The 21,357-nt window shown below is 45.9% G+C and overlaps 1 protein-coding gene across 2 annotated transcripts in view; it reads right to left on the bottom strand.

Annotated features, from left to right (window-relative positions):
* Positions 1-21,357, bottom strand: part of Gfra1 (GDNF family receptor alpha 1) — a 216,957-nt gene that overhangs the window by 50,139 nt on the left and 145,461 nt on the right. For both annotated transcript variants that reach the window (XM_004647542.2, XM_023707786.1), the window contains exon 5: positions 15,434-15,770. In XM_004647542.2, the coding sequence (XP_004647599.2) occupies positions 15,434-15,770 (337 nt within the window). The remainder of the gene's footprint in view (positions 1-15,433; positions 15,771-21,357) is intronic.

Below are 21,357 nucleotides of genomic sequence, written 5' to 3'. Positions count from 1 at the left end.
GTTTTAAAGTCAACAGAGACTTTGAGCTTAGCAAACAACGAGTTCATAATGTCTTCCTTCCTCGATAGGGCACACAGATTATCACTATTGCGGGGGATTGTGGTGTTGTACATCAAAAGAACAAATTGTTCCCCGGCAATAAGGTGAGGACTCCCCCTTTTCTGCAGAATCCACAGCTCTTCTTGGTAATCCATTCTCATCCTTCTTATTGTCTTCCCAACATAACCTCATACCTAGTCTCATTTTCTATGTTTTACCTAAAGGTCTTGTAGCTGCATTTAAATCTACAACCCCCCCTTTCTTGGGAGGACAAAGGTGATTTCCAAGATACGTAAGAGCCATTTTCTAGAAACTGATCCTCATCTTTGCTTAGAATGAATGATTCCAGGTTTACTCTGACCCGCACCCAAGGATCTCATAGGCATCTTCGGAGCCCTCCCGCCATGTGTCCTTGCTGGCTATGGCCCAAATGGATGCCAGCTGCAGACTTGTTGCCGATACTTCCTCTCCATCATTTTCTATTTTATGTCCGCACTTTGTTGACAATCTTGCCCACATCATGAAAACAAGGCAAACACACAGAATTATGATCCTCACGAAGCAGATATTTAGAACAGTGCTGAATGAATGAATGAATGAATGAATGAATGAATGAATGAATATGCTTTTATGCCCTATGGCTGCAATCACTTACTGACCATCTATTGGTATGAAAGGTTCAGCAGCATCACAGGCACAGATAAGGAGAAATGCTAGCCCAAATGTAATTGTTCCAGACACTGTACTTACAATAAATACACTGACTTAGAACCTGCACCTAATGCTGGATAGCTTGAGTCACTCAACAGACAGTACCCGTTACGGTTTCTGTCTGGTTGTCCCCCCAAAGCCTCCTGCAACAATGGGGAGGCTTCTGGAGTTCGTGCTTAATTCATGATCCAAGGTGAGGATTATAGGTGTGAGTGCTACACCACCCTGGGGCAGATAGTCTGCATACAATTGTAAGAAGGAAAGAGAGCCTGGCTAGCTGCACCCGTCTCTTTGCACGTTGCTGTCTTCCGCCACCATGAACTACTGCCCTCTGCCATGTGGCACTCTGCCTTGGAGTACCACCATGGACTGAAACCTCCACAGACTGTGAAATAAATGACCTGTGATCCTCTCCTTCTTTAACTTTGGGTGTTGGGTATTTTGTCCCAGCAACAAGGGAAAAATTAGCTAAGACAGTGCCCTTCCCAGCCAGTTGGCCTTCTTTCACAGTTGAAGCTATCGGGGGACCCAGTGAGGCTACGGTGCCAGTTAAAGCCAGGTTTAGAGGGCTGGGGAAATAGCTCAGTGGTCTAAGTGCCTAACTAGGAAGCGCAAGGACCCTGGTTGATCCCTGGTACTACATGCCATGCAGGCCCTGCGCCATGCCATGCCAGCCACTGAAACAGGGCATGGTGGCGCAAGCCTGTAATCCCAGTGATGCAAAGGCTGAGACAGGAGGATCATTACAAGTGCTCACTGCATAGCAAAACCCTGTACCAAATAAATAATCTTTAAAAAAAAAAAAAAAAAAAAAGCCAGCAAGGACACATGGCGGGAGGTAGCCTGTGGACTGTGAAACGCCTACTCCTGCTGTAACACTGGAAGAATTAATGTCCAACAATTTCCTTTTAATTCTTAGACTTTTGCTGCCATTTTGATGTGAATTATGTGCTCTTGTTGAAGCTCAAATCAGATTTAGGTGATCTTTACTAGGCCCGATAAAGTACAATGACAGAATCCGTAGATAGTCTTTTTAATAGTGCTCACAGTTTAAAAACATAAAAATATAATACCTGTTGTAACCATTTGGTATGGCTCACAGGCAGTCTGGTGACCACTGTGCAGAGAAGTCACCTGGCCAACACCCCACCTCTCCTAAGAGAGCTCCCCAAGCCCATGGGAAGAAGCCAGCAGACTGCCACCACCCTTCTTTCCCTGCTGTGATCACTCCTGAGGCAGAGGCCTCTGGCAGAGACTGACAGGAATAGACCATCTATGCAGAAGGCGGACACACCTGTAGGCCCTTCCTGACTTTCCTGGGTGCTATGAATTCTGGGAAGGGCTTCCAGCCCTGAATCAGGCCACATCCCCACTGCCTTGCTGCTCCACTCTGTGCCTCTGCCTCTCAGCAGCCCACACACAAACTCAGGTGTCTAGAACCTTCTCTCCAGAGCAATAACCTGATCTACTGAAGGGAATTCAGCACTGCGTACCCTGCTGGAGACAACGCTGCTGTTTCTCTCTCTACATGCTGTCCTCACAGCAGTTCCTCCCCAGCCAGGTGGGAGCAGTGTGGGCCAGGGCTTGCTCCTCCTTCACAAGAGTGGAAAGGCGGAAGAACAGGTGAGCTCCTCAGGACCCTCAGCCAAGGAGGACAGACGTGACAAGGGGACAAGACTCAAGCTTGGCTCTGAACACTTCAGCTGGATCCTTAGAAAGGTATGGGCTGATTTGGGTTGGCAATGGAACTCTAAGGACAAAAAACACTCAATAGCACCTCTTGTTCACTCTTGCTTGCTCTGGCTGAGAACACTGGAGCTGGGATGCACAGAGCCCTCAGACCCCATCCTCTCCTGATAATCAAAAATGTCTCCACATCGAAAAGTTGACAAGAAGAGCAGAGTAAAGCACGTCGGCCTTCCTTATTTGAACAGCTCAGGTCAAAGGCTAGTCTGCAGATCATCTTCAACAGAGATTTTCTTTCCTGATGACTGCCTTGAACTTCTCTGTTTTGCTGTATGTTTTCAGGTATAATTTGGCTAAATGGATTACAGTCTTGAGCCAAAGTCACCCTATGGGCGATGAACTGTCTTCTTCCTCATGTGCAGCAAAAACAAGATCTCAATGGGCAATGGGGCCAGCCCAGGCAGCAAACAAACAGAGTAGTGCTTACTATATCAATATCCTTTGTGTGGGAGGAGCTATCATCTGGCCATGAGACCCCTTCACAGTGAGTCCTCACAGCCTTCCGAACAGAACTGCACTCAGCACAGCACAGAAGTGTTGTCTCTGCTCAGAGCTCTGATTCCCTGAGGTGTGACACCCGCCCCATGCCTGCCCCCTCACCTGGCCTGACCGCCCACGTCCAGCCAATCTACCTTCTCCCAAGTTCCTCCAGGTCTCAGTGCCCAGCAATGCTGATGTGGTATCAGGTCCTTCTGACTCTCACCTTGCCAGACCCCTTTAAGAGCCGAGTGAGGCCACCAGCTTCGGAAAGTTACTGCGAGTTCTCAGATCCCATCCTGAAGCTCATGCAGCAGAAACTGGTCCCTCCAGTGGTGACAGCACTGAGATCTCCACGGCCTGCTCCTCCGGGATGTTCTGGTACAGCACTGACTGTTCTTGCCTACCTCCCCAGTGCTGAAGGGACCTCACCCATTTCTGACCCTCGGCACTCTGCAAAACACCTGAGGCTCTAGTCCTGCTGAGTCACTCAATGAGCCAATCACTGCCTATAACGAACAACCAGTCAGCACAATAAGCAAAAAGCAAATGTAATTCAACTGTGCATCCTATTTGTACCTAAACAAGATTCAGCTTGAGTTTCTTTATGCAGTGACATGTTTTCCCACTTGTGTTTTTGCTCATTCCATGAAGAGTTTTCTAGAACAGTGCCTGGCTGCTTTAATGGAACGAGCCTGCTTGGAGAAGATGGAAATTCCTCTCTCCAAATCCCTATTCTAAGAGGTCCCAAGAATTGCAGTTGCTGGATTCTCCCAGGAATCCTGAACATTCAGCTTCCTGTCATTTCCAAATCTACGAGTTGACCTAAGATAAGTATCATTGTAATCTCTTTTTCACACCCTGGCCAATGACAAGGGGCAGAAAAAGCAGAGACTGTTCCTGAGCTGGTCCACATCACGATGTACCAACAGGGCAGGGGGCCACCAGGGGCAGCCGCCCCAAACCCCTACCAAAGACAAAAGTTCTACCCAACCATTGTGAACACAGAGTTTGCACTCATCAGCCTGAACAAGCAACCTACAAAGGTAAAAGCCTTCAGTGTACTGGTAAAACGACCATCTGTGAAGGTGCTGTCCATCAGGAGGGTATTTCTTCAAGGTAAGAAACACAGCAGAGGAGCCAGGGAGATGGCTTAGTTGAATAAGCGCTTCCCTGGCAAGCTCAAGGGCCTGAGTTCAATCCCCGGTTCCGCCAAAAAAAACCACAGCAGAGTCACCTACTGCAGCCTGCGGGAGCTGACAGTAGAAGCTCAGTGGCTCCTAATCTCCCAAGCCCAGTGTGCAGGGGGAGGCTCCAGGGCCTGGCTCCCATAGAGTTCTGTGGCCTCACCTGAGGCAGCCAGCTGGCTAGGAACATGGAGCCACAGGCCTCCACAGTCTCGGTTCAAGGAAACCTTGGGAATGTCACAGCACACTACTCTTGCACTAACATCATTCCATTCCATCTGGCACACAGCTGTGAAAGTGAGGCTCAGCAGTTGTCAAAGTACCAATCTAGGGTATCTCTGAGCACTGTTTCCCTGGTCCCACAATGGCCGCCTTAGTCACCTTGTTTGCTGTCATTCTCTCAAGAGAAAACCATGGATTTTTGCCAAAGGCTACATGATGTGAAAAATTACAAAAGCAGATAAAAGAAGCCAGCCATCTTCTAGCCAAACACTAAATTTGTAAAAAGTATAAAACTGTCATGCTTTCCCTAAATTTTCTTGTTCTTTGGAAAACAGTGATTTCTAATAAAAATAGCTTCTGTTATTTGTAGTAACATGTAATGTGGCTCCTTGAAGTTATTTTTGAATCAAGTCATAAATATATAGACATTTCTTAAGCTTTGATTCAATATGATAAATATCAATAGATTCAACCCATTTAAAAAAAAAACTATGGAAAACTTAGCAATTTTTAAGAATGTAAGAGGAGTCCAGAAATAAAAAATTTTAAAAAAAATTTGAAAAGGACCATTTCAATGACAAATATGTATTTGCCGAGAGATATTTAAGCTTTATTTTGACAAGAACTGAAGGCCCCTTACTTAAAATATTTTTATTTGATAAATAAATAACAAGTAAAAACAAAGTCACCTGCAGCATCTAACTCCACTCATGCTGTCTGACCCTGGGAGTCACGTGGGTGGTGCCCGGATGTGGGCCTCACAGCATTTGAGGACGACGCAGGTTCTGCAGCCTGCGGAACTGCAGCACTCCAGTGCCAGCAGCACCACTTGGATGACACTGAAGTTGCTCAAGATCTCACCTCCTCAACTGGGTGACTGAGGAAAAGGACAGCGCCCACTCCTGGGTTGTTGTAAAGAGCGAGGCACAATGCCTGGCGCAGAGTAAATGTCAGATAAATGTTGCGCCTCGTCACCTCACCAGCATCCATGTGCGTCATCCGCACGTGCCAGGGGCGATGTCCCTGCTCTGCAGATTCCGAGTTCCAGAGTCCTGTACGCGCCACTCTGCCCCCGGTTTGGCTCACATCCTGGCAGGATGACTGGCTGATTCACAGCACTGAGCCACATGGTAGGAGGGAAGCTCCTGGATGCAGTGTCACTGAGTCACTGACTGCCCTTTGCAGGCTCCCTCACACAACTGACTCAGATGCCCCAAATTCACAGGAGCTCGGGGTCACAGAGGCAGCACATGCCCAAGAGGCTGCCTCCACCACCACCATCCCCCCTCGCTTTCAACAATAGTGAATTTCACTCTTCGGCCTGCGCTGAGCCCAGCAGTCTTGGGGCCAGCTCCACTCATGTCTCTGTGTATCCTGTCATGTCAGTAATCGTATACTTGGGACAAAAATGGTCTAGAGACGATGCTCGCTCCAAAGACCTCTGGACTTTGTCTGGTCGCTAGTCTCCAACTTTCCCTGGAGGCACCAACACTGAAGAGGGTGGTGCTAAAGGTTTAGGAAAGGTGATGGTATTTCCACATGCTGCTTAATGCAAAGTATGCAGCAACAAAAACCTCTACCTCCTGTGCCCTCAACCTGCTCGAAAAGTCTCTGCTATTGTGGAGAAAGAGCCATCTAGAATCTAACATTTTCTTTTGTTCTTTTCGGTAAAAACTTGTAGAAAAAAAAATGTGAAGATGAAAGGGACAAATCTTACTGATTAGCGTTCTCTGCAGACAAACCTGCTTCGTGAATCCCTCCAGGTGACCCTCACAGGATGGCACTGTCACCTCCATCCACAGGCAAGAAACTCAGACCTCGAACTGTCCACTTCCTAACCACAATGCAAGATGGGTTCTGCCAGCATCTAGAGGTCAGAAAAAATTGCCCAGGGGACTTTGCACATTGACCTGTTCTTTTAAATTCCTGGGTTTTGGGTTTTGTCAGATGTGAATTTTTCTGCATAATTAATTACCTTTAGAAATCACAAAGTAATTTCCCATTCACTGAGTTGGAAATGCCTCATAGAAATGTAAATGTCAGTGTGCCTGCAGGGCACCTAACTTGGGATGAGGGGTGGGGACCATGAACCCTGGCTTGGGTAGAGGGAAAGGGGTGGGGAGTAGTGACCCTGCTCCTCAGTGAGAAAAGCCTACACCCTGAAGAAGGTGACCTGGTGTTCACATGGCCTAGCCCAGCCCTGCCCTCCTCAGGGGGTCCTCCTGAGTTGGTGGACTCTCACTAAATACAGGTAGACTTCCCTCCTGGAATACTCCTCAGCCACCAGTAACTAAAAGGACAAACTTTCAAGTACAGAAATGAGACAGTGCTATGTCTCTGGCTGTGTATGCTGTCAAATACAAATCATGCATGACCAAAAATCAGAAATAGCTGGGGAGATGGCTCAGTGGATAAGTGCTTCGCTGGCGAGCACAAGGGCCTGAGTTCAATCCCTGGTTCCGAAAAAAAAAAAAAAAAAAAAAAAAATCAGAAATACTGTTTGCTGCTGTGGAGGCTAGAACACCCGCAGGTTATAGGGCAACCTGCCATGGGCATAGGATGCCATCAGACCCTGGGGGCTGCTGGCATGGCTGATGACACCCCCTAAATGTTGGGATCTCTGACCTCCTCATTCATTTGTACTCCATTCCTTACTTAGTAGATGAGATAATTTGGAAAAGAGAACTATATACAACAGATTATCCATTTCTTTTGGGATTAAAGTGGGGAAAGGTTGGGTTTAGGTCTGAGCTTTAGAGAGCAGGAGGCTGGTTTACTATGCCTGTGAATTTCAGGGTTGCTTGTACAAAAGCAGTAGCCAGGAGGCAGAGGAGGAGGGTCTCCTCTGCAGTGAAATGAGCTACTTCTGCAGCAGAGCTGAACAACTGAGATCTCCCTTGGCTGCTCCCATTCTTAGACTGAGGTCCAGGGACCTGGAAGCCCCCTTCAAGTTCCCCACCAGTTCTCCTCATTAGCATTTGCTGAACAATCTTAAGGTCTTGCGTCCCTCACAGTAGTTGGCAGCACTATACTAAGGTATCCTCCACAAAAAGAGGGTTTCCTGATGAAGTATGAAAGGACCACAGGGCAGGGAGAAGGCAGGAAGGCAAAACTGCGGGATGACCTCAACAGAGGTCATCACCCTGGATTATTTAGAGTCAGCGTCATCTGTGACAGCAAAGAACTGTCCTGTGAGAGATGCTCAGGATCCTGAAGTCCATCACTTTTGGGCAGGTGAAGAGTGAGGACTCTGAACTCACAAGGCTGCAGTGTATCCAACTGGATGAGCATCGCTGTGGGACCTGCACAGTCACAAGCTGAGCTCAGGAAGCGTGCCCAGGTAAACAGTAGTGCTTCAAAATCAGCATAGTCTGGGAAGATATTTTTCCCATTTGTAGAAGTAATGCTTTCAAAATCAGTAAGCTGTCACAGAGCACCCACTCTATAACAGGCAACTAGTGTTCAAGAGGAAATTAGATAAAGAATTTAAGGTGTATGTATTATCTGAGTAGCTTTTTCTTTAATTTTTAAAATGAAGCTAAAGGGCTCTGATGGACATTATGTTCTAGCTCTGTAAAAACTGTCTTTAAAATTGATGCTGTCTTACTTGCTGGGCCATGGAGTGCATCTGTACTCAGGCTGGCCAGGATGGTCACTGTGTCTGGAACTGAAGCTAGAAGGCTGAACAGTGTAAGAACATTGTATTCTTGTCATGGAGGACAACCATTGGGAACTCGTGACCACAACCAGGTTTCAGACTTAGCAAGCCTGCGTGGATTCCTAGCTTTGGCCCAGGGAATATGGGTGCCTCCTGGGCTAGAGACTCACTGCTCCTCCTCTGACGGTGACTGAGTTCATCAGAGACCACATTAGGGAGCCTTGATGGGCTGTTATTTTACCTCCATTCCTTCCTCACTGTAGCCTTTGGCTTCTGTCCTGGGGTTACAAGGCTGCTCCTTTCTCTGCCACTCAGTTGTCTGGCCCAGCTCAAATGGCATCTTCTCCAACAGGCCTTGCTGATAGCCATTTGGACTGGCTGTTCTCATCCCCATTCTCCAAAGGAATTTGTACATTTATGAGCAGAAACTATGATACCCTACTGCAGTAACTGTGAATTTATCTTCTCTGCACTGTGCATGAGATTCTGAGTCTTTATTTCCACTACAGTAAATGTAGCCTGGAAGGAAGGAAGGAAGGAAGGAAGGAAGGAAGGAAGGAAGGAAGGGAGAGGGAGGGAGGGAGGACGATGAATGGGTGGATGGACAGAGGAACACAAAGGTGAGCATGGCGAAGGGTGAGAGGGAAGAATGGATGGAGGGTGGAAGGGTTGGATGGATCAATGGGTGAATAGAATGATAGGTGAATGATAGTGGGGAGATAGAAGAAGGAAAAATAGCTCAACAGCCAGATGTATAGATACATATATTGAGGGATAAGCAGAAAGAACTGATGGACGGATAGACTTCCTACATGGTAAATCCAGTTTCCCTCTGAGCTCTCCCCTTCTAAATAACTGACACTAATAGCCTCTCTCTGTCTCTCTCTGTCTCTGTCTCTCTCTGTCTCTGTCTCTGTCTCTCTCTCTCTCTCTCTCTCTCTCTCTCTCTCTCTCTCTCTCTCAAAGCGTTCCTGCCTCTCTGCTTTGCCAAGGTCTCTGGTTGGCTTCTCCAATCTGAGATTCCATCCACATACCTCGGTGTGCCCGAGGTTCAGCCTTTGTCCCACTTCTCTTCTTGCCCACTGTTCCCAGAGAACAAGTCCCACTGAGTACCTTCAACAACCTTTGTGTGGCTGATTCTAAAAATCTACTCCCATGTGCCAGGATTTCAGAGAAATTTCTTTCTCTGAAATTCAATCATGTTTTAAAGTTATTTATTTACTTATTCATTCAGTAGTTTTGGGGTTTTTTTCGTACCGGGGATTGAACTCAGGACCTTATGCTTGCCAGGCAGGAGCTCATACTGCTACTCTACTTTTCATGTTGTCTGTCACATCCCCCCAATTCTTGGCCTGCTCTCTGCCCCTTTAAAAACAATCTCTCATCTACCCCACTCAATAGATCTTCTAACTGACTTTCAGTTCTGTCCCAGGCACTGCACCCACCTGGGTTCCTCGGATACAATCCGGACTGTCGATGAACAAAAATCTCCCAGATTAGCATGGCACTGGACGTCCCAGGGTTTTCCTTCTTAAGCCCACCAAGTTTTCTCCCTCTTTTTCCTGAACAGTGCCCCACCCACACCTTCTTCCCCTAAAACTCAGCTTCCCCCCTCTGCTTCCTTGTTCTCCCTGGTTCTCGGCTGACCTGAATGAAGTCGCTGATATCTACCACGTGATCCCTTCTGCAATATGGGCCAGCTGCCTCCTGAGATGGTCTCAATCAATTCATTTTTTTTTTCCTATTTAATACTTAAAAATGGGAAAATATAATTCTGGTACCAAAACTCCACCTGTCCACCTAGATCCTATGACCAACACAATAGGCAAAAGTAAGGAAAAGGAGTTTCTGATTCTTTCTTGTCTTTAAGTAAAAAATTACAAAAGTGACTTCGAGAGGACATGGACTGGTAGAAGAAGGGAAGAAGAAAGTGAGGGATGACCCTGACCTTGGGCAGGAGGGGCCAGTTGGAGGGAGGGACAGCGTGGAGTAAACCTAGTTGGCATCTTTAGTGATGGGCTCTAGCAGGAATAGACAAATGGCTTCACAGGGCTTCTGCCAAAGGAGAGATAAGGGAAGAGACACAGGTGACAAGGTGGGGCAGACTGTAGCTGGCTCCCCTGATTCGCAGCTCCGGTTGCTCTGGCTAGGGGTGTCACACAGCTCTACATCATGAGAAGCAGGCTTGAGCAGAGGTCCAAAGGATCCCACAAGAAGAATGCTCTCCTGCCTGATGCAATCAAAGAAGACAAGCGTGCCGGCAGGTGCTGGAGGGCCTCCCAATGCAGCTCTGTGTGCTTGGACGTGGGCTTAACCCACCTCCACATCAGACAGGGTGGCAGGCAGCGCTCACAGGTGGGGCACATTAAGAACAAGCCATCTGGTGCTCCGACTGCACGACTAAAAACATCCCTGTAATCATTTGAAATGAAACTGCTCAAATGAACTGGAAAATGTTTTCCTTGTATTTCCTCATATTCCTGAACCTTTCTTTCCATGGTTCAAAAGTCTGCATTGTCTAATTGCTGATTTCCATTTGTGAATGAATCGGCGTAAAATAAAATTAAGTGCCAAATTAATCTACCCATCTAGTTTTAGGTATTAATTATCCTCTGAGCCATTTTCTCCTGTACTTGTCACACGTCAAGACGATCACCCACATAGCGATGTAAATCCCAGTCCTGACTCTGGAGTTTAAGTGTAAGAAGAAAAAGAGGAGGAGATCCTTGATCTCTAAGATCCACAGTGTAAACAGGGTCGGATTCCAGGCAAATTAAACAAGTTCTTACCTTTTCAAGGTACAGTACCACTGTTAGGCCAAACAAGTCACTGGGGCAGAAATTTGCTGCACTGTTTTGTGGCCCGTTTCCCTCATGGCCCCAGTTAACAAATGACCAACAATCCATTTCCTTCACACATAACAGGGTCACTCCAGGGTGAAAATGTGATGCTGACGTACAGCAGAGACTGAGAAACTGTATGTACTCCTCTTACGGAGCTATACTAAGGGATGCTTCCCGGTTCTGCTAAAAAAAAAAAATCTACACTGCTTCCAGAATATCATTATGGGATCCTGATTCTTTGGGGACAGGGAGAACCATACATACACTGGGTCACTTGAACAATGTCATCACTTCTGGAAACTCTGGGGATGCAGAGATGGGCACCTGGAGGAAAAGGTGCATCTCCAGGAGTACATGAAAGTCTTGGGGACAAAAGGAATAGAGCCCTTGACCCCTTCCTTTCTGATGTTCAACATTATCAGAATCTTTCTAGAAGGAAGGGGCTATCCTAGCACTGCTGAGTGCCAATTTCCCCTAGCAGCACAGGGCCAGAAAAGGGAAAGCCTGCCCTGCTGCACAAGGTGGACGCTGGCGCTCGGGGAGCCCCTTCAGACCCACATCACTATCATGCTGTATATGTGAGTTTGCAGTAAGAATGGTTACTGCTCCCAAGGGCGTAGCACTCTGCTTCATGTGCAAAATGACCAAGACAGCCACAGTCACCAAAACAACAAGCATGTCCTTGGCTCTTCTCAACAGGGACAGCTTATGGAAGCAGCTACAGCTACACAACACTATGTGGGATGTGCGATAGCCCTAAACTCCCTCTGCTTTTGGTTGGGGAGGGGAGGCTGGAAGCAGAAAGGGATTGGACCAAGCCTCTGCGAAGCTCAGATGGAAACAGGAGACACATGAAGAATACCTAGGGGACCTAGGCGGTTAATTAGAAAAAACAGGAGAGATAGCAATAAATTTATAGCATCCTGACTCAGTGCTCTAATTGTGAGAGTCTGGGAGTGAAGAGGTAAAGTATAAATTTAAATGATGCATGCAAAACAATTTGCATTTGGAATAAAGGGTATGCTTCCTTTTGGCCAAACTCAACAGTGACATCTTTCCAGGCAGTAGGAAAAGCAACCAGAAGAAAGCCAGCAGGAGCGATGCCGTGCTGCAGAGGGGGAATGTGAAGCTTTTAAATTTCATCACAGCCTTCTAATAACACCTCTGTGCTTACTTTGCTATAGACAAGCTTGGAGGCCTGAACAGGCAAGGGCTTTCCTTTCTCAGCTACCCCAAGAGGAAAAGAACCTGTCAGTTTCCCTAAAAGGGAAAAGGGAAAAGGAAAACAAAGTCAAAAGGAAAAGCCCTAGTTGCCTCTCCTCTGTTTGAAGTCACGGGCAGAAAAGCACAGGTTCTGAGCAGAGGTACCCTGGGATCCTGAGGAAGGAAACCTGCGGGCGATGAGTAGGAAAACATTTCATTCAGGGAGGTTTTAATGAGCTTGAGCAGCTCTTTGATAGGCGCTGATGTGAAGACAGAAGCAGAGCATTTGAAAGTGTGAGCTTTCAAAGAACGTGGTGTTTAGGAAGCAATTTTTCCCTCCCGGCATCCATTCCTTTGGAGAATTCAGAGGAGGCCTTAAGTCACCAGGACAAGCAGTGACTGTGCTGGGCCAGGGGGCCTGCAACCAGAAACCCTCCAACCCGACTCCAGCCAGGGCCAGGTGCAGCCTTCCATAGTTCACAACAGCCTCCCGGAGACAGGTTGAGAAGGGATGGAATAAAAGGCATAAAATTAAAGACAAGATTAATAAAACCTGATGAAAGGGAACACTGCTAGCCAACCTAGTGCTTAAATTACATTTACCACATTAGACAGGGAGGAGGTAATCATGAGTAATAAGTCCAGGCTCTGGAAAGAAATTATGGGCTAAATAACTTAACAACAGGTAACACCAGGGGAAGTCCCTGATTCACCTTCTCAGGAAAGACTCTCGACAGGGCATAAAGCCCATCCATCACACGGAGACAAATTTCACTTGGTAAAGGCCCCTGGGTAGCCCGGCTCTGGATTCGCAAATAGCCTCTGAGCTCTAACCAGAGCTAGAAGCGTGAGAGGACTGTAAACGCGGTCTCCGGGTGCAACCCAACCTGGGGAGCCCTCACCACACTGGCATGGGGAGGCATACTGGTTGCTGTGTCGGACAAGGGCTGCCCTGTGTCTGTGGCACATCTGTGCAACACTCCAAGTCTAGACCCTGCTACCTGGAGTCCCCTGGCCTGGCACCTCTTCTTCTGCCAGGTTAACCCGAGCCCAAGACGCAGCCAAATCTCCTGTTCTCCACAAGATCCTCTGACCACCACCCCAGAAACATCCAAATCCCCAGAATCTTGGCTATTCTTGCTATCAATTAGTAGGAAAGGAACTGGATCTGCCAAACTCTCAGCAGAACAGATCGAAGGATGCAAATTAACCCCCAGGATGCAATTTTGGCCTGTGTAGGACACTCACAGACCCTTTTGAACTTCCTGAGTAAGGTAAATCTGTGAGAAAAAGGTTCCTCTCCCACCTCTCAGCCTGTGTTTAGCAAAGGCTTAGCTACTGCTCCATCTCAGCCCCAAACAGCCTCCCTGCTGCAGGAAGGACCACAAGCCCACGTCCACATCTTAGGGAGGCACTGTCTGGCTTTAAACCTAGTATGGGCCCTAACAATTCAGTCTGGCCCCTGGAAGGGGGAGCCTTTTGCTCACGGTATAAAAGGGCCTAGGAATTTGCATTTCGGATCCAGCAGTCTTCCAAGGGCCTCAGCACTCAGCTCCCTCTGATCCTGCACCCTGCGCCAAGCTCCTGCAGCTTCTCCATGTCCTGTCCCTCGGCTGCATCCACCTTTAGCAGGGAGTGTGACACCTTGGCTGGCTGGCTTGCTGAGGTCCCGTTTGGTCCTCAGGATCTGTCTAGCACACCCAGTCCTGAGCCTAGTCTTGGAAAAGAGAGGGCCAGGGGACGAGAAGTGAGGAAGAATCTCTGGAGTGTGGTGCACACGAACCCCCGACTCCTCCCAATGAGCAAGCCACTCGTGTGGCGCCCAGATACCGGAAGCCCTCTCATGTGTCAGGTCACCTGCTTCCAACATGACACACACACACACACACACACACACACACACACACACAAAAGGGAAACAACATCATCCCCAGAAAGTCTTCAAAGTGAGAAGGTTATACAGACAGTAAACATTTCACTTTCCCTGTGTTACTATCAGAGTTTGTCAGTTCGTGGAAAAGAAAGGCTTGTGCTATTATGTTTGTTTCTTTGTAAGAGAGAATCTTTTTGTCTATGTCCTGTACTCTGAGTAACTACTTTGAAGAGAATGATACAGTGTATTAAATATTTTATTATGTTAGTTTGTTATGAAATTTGGGGTTTTTACATAAAATAAAAAATTTATTTAAAAAAGAGAAAGAATTCAGACGCCATTCTATCAGGATAAAACAAATGGATCAGGAGCTTGGCTAACTACAGCCCTCAGCATCTCGCGTTTGCCAGCTCTCAGCTCTTTTGAAATGAAAACTGTACAGGGAAATAATCACCTCGTTACACGCTCACCTGCCCTGCTGAACACTTCCTGCATGCCAAGGATTCTGTCAGAGAGGGCGTTCCCTGAAGGCTCTTGGATCCTACCCTGGGGACACCGCCCACGTGGCATCCAGTACCACGTCTGTCTGGATCTGCCACCCTGGATGCTGTCTGCTCTTCTGCGCAGGTGCTTAGCATGCAAAGACTCAATCTGTGGTCATCAAAATCTCCTTGCCCTGATTATCACCTGAATTCAACCCTCAGTTCTGGGAGGATGAATTTCAAATTGTCAGCCATGGTCACCAGAAGGCTGGGAGTGAGAGGGAATAGGAAGAAGGGTACCTTCTCTCCTCCCCACTCCATCCTAGACTGCTTCTTTAAAAAAAAAAAAAAACAGAGAATATGTTTACCAACTCTTTCAAGCATTAAAATAAATTAACAAATGACCAAAAAGGAAAAGAAAGTAGAGGTTTTTCAACAGCTCTCAGGCTCAGCAAGATTTGTGACAGAGGCTGCAGGCTGGAGGAAGAGGTGAGTGGGAAGGTGTCTGCTCCTCCTAACACAGACTGACCCACTGGAGACCCAAGTGTCCTCAGAGCTGAAGGCACACAGTTCCTGCCCTCAGGCTGGTCTACTCCACCCTTCTGCCCCCAACATTAAGTCTCCAAATCTCCACATAGCTCCTCTCCAGACATACAGAACTCCTGGCATGCCCTCTGGACAGAGCATATGCCTGGAAACTCACTTACCCCTTCACACGTGTGCATAGGCACTGTCCCGATTTTAGCCCTCTGAAAGCTGTCTCCTGTTAAAAACAGAAAGTCTCCAGGGTGAAACCCTGAACAGCTGATAGGAGCCACATTTTAGGTCTGATTCTGACCATTCCATTCATAGGAATGTCCTCGCCTCATCTTCTGCCCTGACAGCAACACAGAAAACCGGTTCCTGGTAGCCGGACTGCCCGCCAGCCTGGCCGCCGCCGCCGCCGCCGCCGCCCCCCACGCACCTCATTCATCACCGGCTGCAGCACATACCTGCAGATGTAATTGGTCTTGCAGGAGTCCTGCAAATTCAAGCAGTTCGGCTTCTCCCGCTCTTCATAGGAGCACACAGGCACGATGGTCTGTCGCCGCCGCTCTGTGCAGGCAATATCCCAGCAGGAACAGAAGAGCATTCCGTAGCTGTGCTTGGCTGGGACCTTGTCGAAGAACTGGCGGAGGGCCTTGTGGCACTTGCGGCGATTGCAGACATCATTGGACACGCTGGTGGTGCACGGTGTGATGTAGGCAGACCTGTACTTCTTGCAGGTGTCATCGAGGTTGCAGGCCTTGGCTGCATCCAGGCAGTTGTTCCCTTTGGGCATGTGCTCCACTGAAAAGCAGAGAAAGACAGGCGTGACGATCACGCTCGGCGCTGGGTCTTCTCAGACCTGCTGCCTCCCTGGGCTCCTGCCATTCACCTGGCTGTGCTGGCAGCTCTAGCACCCAGGGAATTTCGGAGCTAATAACTTAATGACTTTAACAAGGTGAAGGTGTCTGGAGTGCAAACCCAGGGAGTCCCCAGCAGCACACGGGTTCCTCTATTCCCAGAGATGTATAAATAAATGCAATGGAGTGAGGCCAAAGGGACTCAGACACCTGCACCGCTCCAGCAAACAGGCAACAGGAAAATGTTTCCAGCTCCTGCTTGGTAAACTGAAATTAGGATCAAAGAAAACAGCAACAAATTATATACTTGTTCACGATACAGTATATAAAATGATACGCTGAATGCAAGTATAATTGCCATGCAATCCTCCAGGAATATAATTATGTAATAAATGCATATAGTACATGCTAATTACTATATGATTATACAGTAATTACACGGTTATTTGAGCCCAAAAGACAAAATATTATGCCAGCCTCTCTAAACAGAAAGAAGCAACTATGACGAAGCTGTATTTAAGTTTCAGCTCATAGCCCCACTGGAAGAAAACCAGAAAAAAAATCACATAAAAATTTGTAAACCTCAATTACCACTTAACTGCCCAAATGTAAATGTTAGCTCGAGGACCACTGGAGTTTCTGATTAGAGGAGTTCGTCTAGGATTTTGGATGGAATTTCAATGGCTACCAAGCCCTGGGCTTTGGGGTCTTACAAAGCATATGTTGCCTTCCTGTGCCATCATAGGATCTGTTGCTTTCTGCTGCACAGCTGCCCTGTGTGGACAGCGCCAGAGGAGCCAGGGTCCACTGAGTGCTGGGCAGCCTGGCCAGGGCCCTCATCGAGCAGGCAAAGATAAATGAGTGGACAAAGGCACGGAAGCTCCGCAGCCAGAGGCATTTGTGCAAGGAGAAGGGAGTGATGAGAAAAACTTTCTGGAGCCACCGGACAAGGTGACCCTGGAAGACAGAGCAAGTGCACCAGGGAGGGCAGGGAGGCACACAGGAGCACCACGCAACTGTGGAACTGCAGCTGCAAGAAAATTCCTGTTCAGGCCTCATCCCTCTGTAGATACCAGGGCGTCTTTTCCTCCTCTATTCATGCACTATCAGTTGATGAGGGCATTTGGGAAATCACAGGATGGAGAACTGACACGGGATGGCCGACCTAGACTGGGTGGACCTGAAAAGGCAGATTCACTTCACATTTACAGGGCGGGTGAAATATTATTCTTTCTTGAAAAAGATGGAACTCCTATAATCCATGACATCATGGATAAACCTTGAAGACACTGGGCTAAGTGAAATAAGCCAGGCATGGAAGGGCAACTGTTACACAATTGCACTTATAAGGAATTTCTCTTACTAGAGAAATCTAAAGTACTCAAAATTCACAGGGTCAGAGAGTAGCAGATGGTTTCTGGAGAGGGGTAGGGGAATGGTGAGTTGATCTTCAAAGAAAATAAAGTTGCAACCATGCCAAACTGAACAAGTTCTAGTGATCTATTGTACACTGTTCTAACTGTAGTTATCAATACAGTATTGTGGGTTTAAAGTTTTGTCAACAGGGGGATCACAAGTTGAATGCTATTAAAATTTCATTTTTTTTTAAATAGAAAAAGGAAGGGCACACAAAGTCAATCCTACATTTCAAAGAAAGCCAAACTCTCTATTCAATTGCAGATGTGCCTTGCTTTTAGAGAAGTTACAGCTTTGAACAATTTTCTGCCCTGGCACCACAAGCCATGGTCCAGTGTGCCCAAAGATAAGTTCTGGGCCTGCCTGTGACACCTAAGTTCAACACAAGGACCACACAAGGCAGTAAAGGAAAGATCCGCCTTGCTGGGTCAGGGAGCGTGCGCCTGGCGGCCTTGTACATCCTGGAGCACGCCTGTCGCAGTCTCGTCCTCTTGCCTTGGCCACGCCTGCCTCTCTCTGCTGCACCTCAGGTCCTCAGAACTCATGCTGGGAGGCTCCTGACATGGCTATCCAGCCTCCATGCCTTACTGACCCTTCTATGCACCTCCTCTCTGCAGACTTCTAATGTTAAGAGACAGCACCCAAGGGCACCGATTTATAGGACATTCTTGAAGGCATACCATTCGCTAGGTTTCTAAAGTTTGTATTCTTATGGTAGTCTAAAAGGAGTTAATAAAGCAACATGTCATCTAGGTTAGGTCTTAAAGGCTGGATATGGTCATGATTTTGTTAACTGCATTTATAATCTCTCGCTACAAGGAAAAGGACAGAGCACAGAGGTGGAGTGACATGGAAGTGATTCAGCCAGTGACATATGGAAAATACTTCATGAAGTTCAAATGGAGACATGAGCAAAAGGATGAAATCCTTCAATGGCACCAAGGAACCCAGGCTTGCCGAAGCCAAGGGCTGCCTTCAGATCCAATGCATGAATTTAATGTCAGCAAAACAATATCATCCTTTCCCCCAAATAAAGTATTAGCTTGCATTACACTGTCTGCAAAGTTTTGTTTGCACTTAACTTTTACAGTTACGTAAAAGCAAAGAACAAAAGCTTTTTTTGTTTACAAATTTAAATTAACATAGAAAAACAAGTAATAAAAGTGAACACATGATGTCCAGGAAATTTCTTTTTGGTTTGGAAGTAACCCAAATAATACACAAGCTTCAATAACTGGTCTTGGTTGGGGGTGGGGGTGCATGCCCATAATCCTAGCTACTCATGAAACAGAGGCTAACAAGTTCTAGATTAGCCTGGGAAATTTAGCAAGACCCCCTGGCTCAAATGAAAAGATTAAAAGCGCTTGGGAGTGTGGTTTAGTGGGAAAGCCCCTGGGTTCAATTCCTGGTACTGTTGCAGGCAGCTGAGTTAGATAGAAATATTATAGGCAGTCAGACACGGTTAGGCCCTCAAAGGAGATAACACAGAAGAGAAGATGTCTTCCAACTGTGGGAGGGAAGGATGTCCTCACCGTGGGCCAGACCTAAAGACCAAAGATCAAACAAATGCTGACTCCCCTAAAGATTGGCACCCGAAATCGATCATCATCCTGAGGAGCCAGAAGAATCATTAATCCGACTACTACTGGATGGCTACCTGATAAAGTCCTGTTCTGTATTCATGTCCACTTGTTACGTGACTCGCTTCCCCATTTGGTCCTGGACTTAATCAATTTTACCTGAGCAATGGTGCTTGTAATCCCATTGGTTGACCATACTTTTGTCCCACCTCATGCCCACCTAAGCAAGTTCCCATGTTCTCCATCACCTTAGACCTGTCTCACCGAATGGTTTTCCTCTATAAAAGTCCCTGGAGGAGACAGCTTCCCGGGGACAACCCACTTGGGGACCCCTCCTGTCCCTCTCTCAGACATGAGCTTTCTTTCCCTCAATAAATATATTCTGCCCATACCCTCCATTTGTTCCTAAAATTCATTCTTCAGTTTTAGAGAACACAAACTCATCCATGTCAGGTGAGGAGATCATTTTTTCCCTATATCATGTGGGGGTTCCCTGTATCATTTGGAGGTCACCCACCTGAGATCAGTTTTTCTCCCTGTATTAGTAGCAGGGGAGACAACAGCCTAGTGTACAAATTTCTTATTATAAATGTTACCTGTTTAAAATTGTGAAAGCTATAGAATCTATGCCTTTATTTCTTCCTCTTAATGGTATCAAAAAAATGAAATCAATATTTTAAGAGGAAAGGTTTTTGTTTTGTATTTAATACAGGGCCTACAGGGCCTCACTACACAGATCAGACTCATAGTGATTCTCCTGTTTTCAGTCTCCCAAGAGCTGGGATTATAAGTGCGCACCACCACACCCAATCTCAATCGCACGCTGGGGATTGAACCCCGGTCCCTGCCTCTGCCTAAGCAAGTTCTTTAATCCGCTGAGCTATCTGGCCAGCCGTAAGAGGAAAGCTTTGTAAAAAAAAAAAAAAAGAAGAAGAAGAAGAAGCAGGTGAAACTACAGACATTTAAATGGAATGCTCAAACTTAACTTCATTTAGCAGTGGGTGTGGCTTTGCCTCATTTTCTGCTGATTCTGTCTTTATCAATAGCCAAGCTCAACCTTCTGTTCACCATTATTTTGGTATCTGTGGCAAATTTCAGAATGTACAACCTGCCATATTCAGAGGGACAAAACATGGTTAATTCATTTCCTTGGCACAGGTCATCGTGTGATTCCCCCTTTTGACCTATATTCACACAAAATATTTTCATGGTCCTTTCAATTTGATACATGAGACCAGCATTATCTGAAAGTAAGACCTCAATAACAAAGAAGAAAAGAATAGACTAATATTTCTTACAAATAATGCAAAGTTCTTCAAGTTTTAGTAAATTATATTTGTCAAAATACTATATTGAGGGTAATGTATTATTGCTATGCTTATTATCAAGAGTACAAGCTTGTTTTAATATTTAAAAATTAATAAAATTTATCACGTTACCAGAATGCAAGAGAAAAACCATAGGATTTTTCATTACACAATGGGAAAAAAAATCAACAACTTTCATGTGATCTTAGCCAAAAGGCCGAGAAGTGATAAAAATCAACAACTTTCAGGGCTCATTCATCATAAAATATAGTCAGCAAATGAAAAACAGAAAAGAAAGTCCTTAATCTGATAAAGAGGTTGTTGTAAAAAACAAAACAACAACAACAAAATTGACTGAAAGGTTCATCTAATGCCAAAGTATTAACTCTCTATAAGGCTAAGAAGGAAAACAGCCCATCCTTCCCATTTACAGTCTATACTCTATGGGAAGTCCTAGCCTTTCTGTAAGATAAAGGAAAGAAAGTAGTATAGAGACTAGTATAGAGACTAGTAGAAATTTATTCATCTTTACTAGAATGAATAAATAAATTGGGTGAAGCCAAAGGAAACAAAGTTAATATACAAAGATCAACTGTAGTTTTTGAGTTTAGAAATTTCATTTAATGTTATTTTTAATGTAAGACTCACATATATTTATGAGTTGTAATGTGATGTTCATATATAATATATATATATTTCATATTGCAGAATGACTAAGCTAATTAGCATAGTCATCACATTTACATGTTAGCTTCAAAAAAATAAGTAAAGTTTAAAAATGTAATTCCACTTAAAATAGAATCAAATAATAAAAAAAAACTTAGGAATTAATTTAATTTAATGTATGCATGACTTCTATCCTAAAAACCAAAAAGCACTGCTTATCAAAATTTAAAAATATCTAATAAACAGAAATATGTACCATGTCCACGGATGAGAAAACTCAATATAATTACGATGTAAAATATGTCCAAAATCCTAATGTTTCAGAACTGTAAAGTGGATTCTAAAATGATGCCAAGGATACAGAAGTGACAAAGTACTCTGAACAAGAGTAGCAAAGTGGAAGGACTTACCACTGCTTTCCAGATTTGATTTACTATAAAGCTGTAGTTACCAAGAGAGTGATAAAATAGACGATTGGAAGGGAGAGTGAGGTATGGGAAAAAAAGAAGAAGAAGAAGAAGAAGAAGAAGAAGAAGAAGAAGAAGAAGAAGGAGGAGGAGGA

This window comes from Octodon degus, unplaced genomic scaffold (assembly GCF_000260255.1).
Source record: "Octodon degus isolate 3935 unplaced genomic scaffold, OctDeg1.0 scaffold00311, whole genome shotgun sequence".
In the NCBI taxonomy this organism is placed as follows: domain Eukaryota; kingdom Metazoa; phylum Chordata; class Mammalia; order Rodentia; family Octodontidae; genus Octodon; species Octodon degus.
The sequence above is the reverse complement of the archived record's forward strand: the minus strand, read 5'-3'. Positions and strand labels throughout refer to the sequence as shown.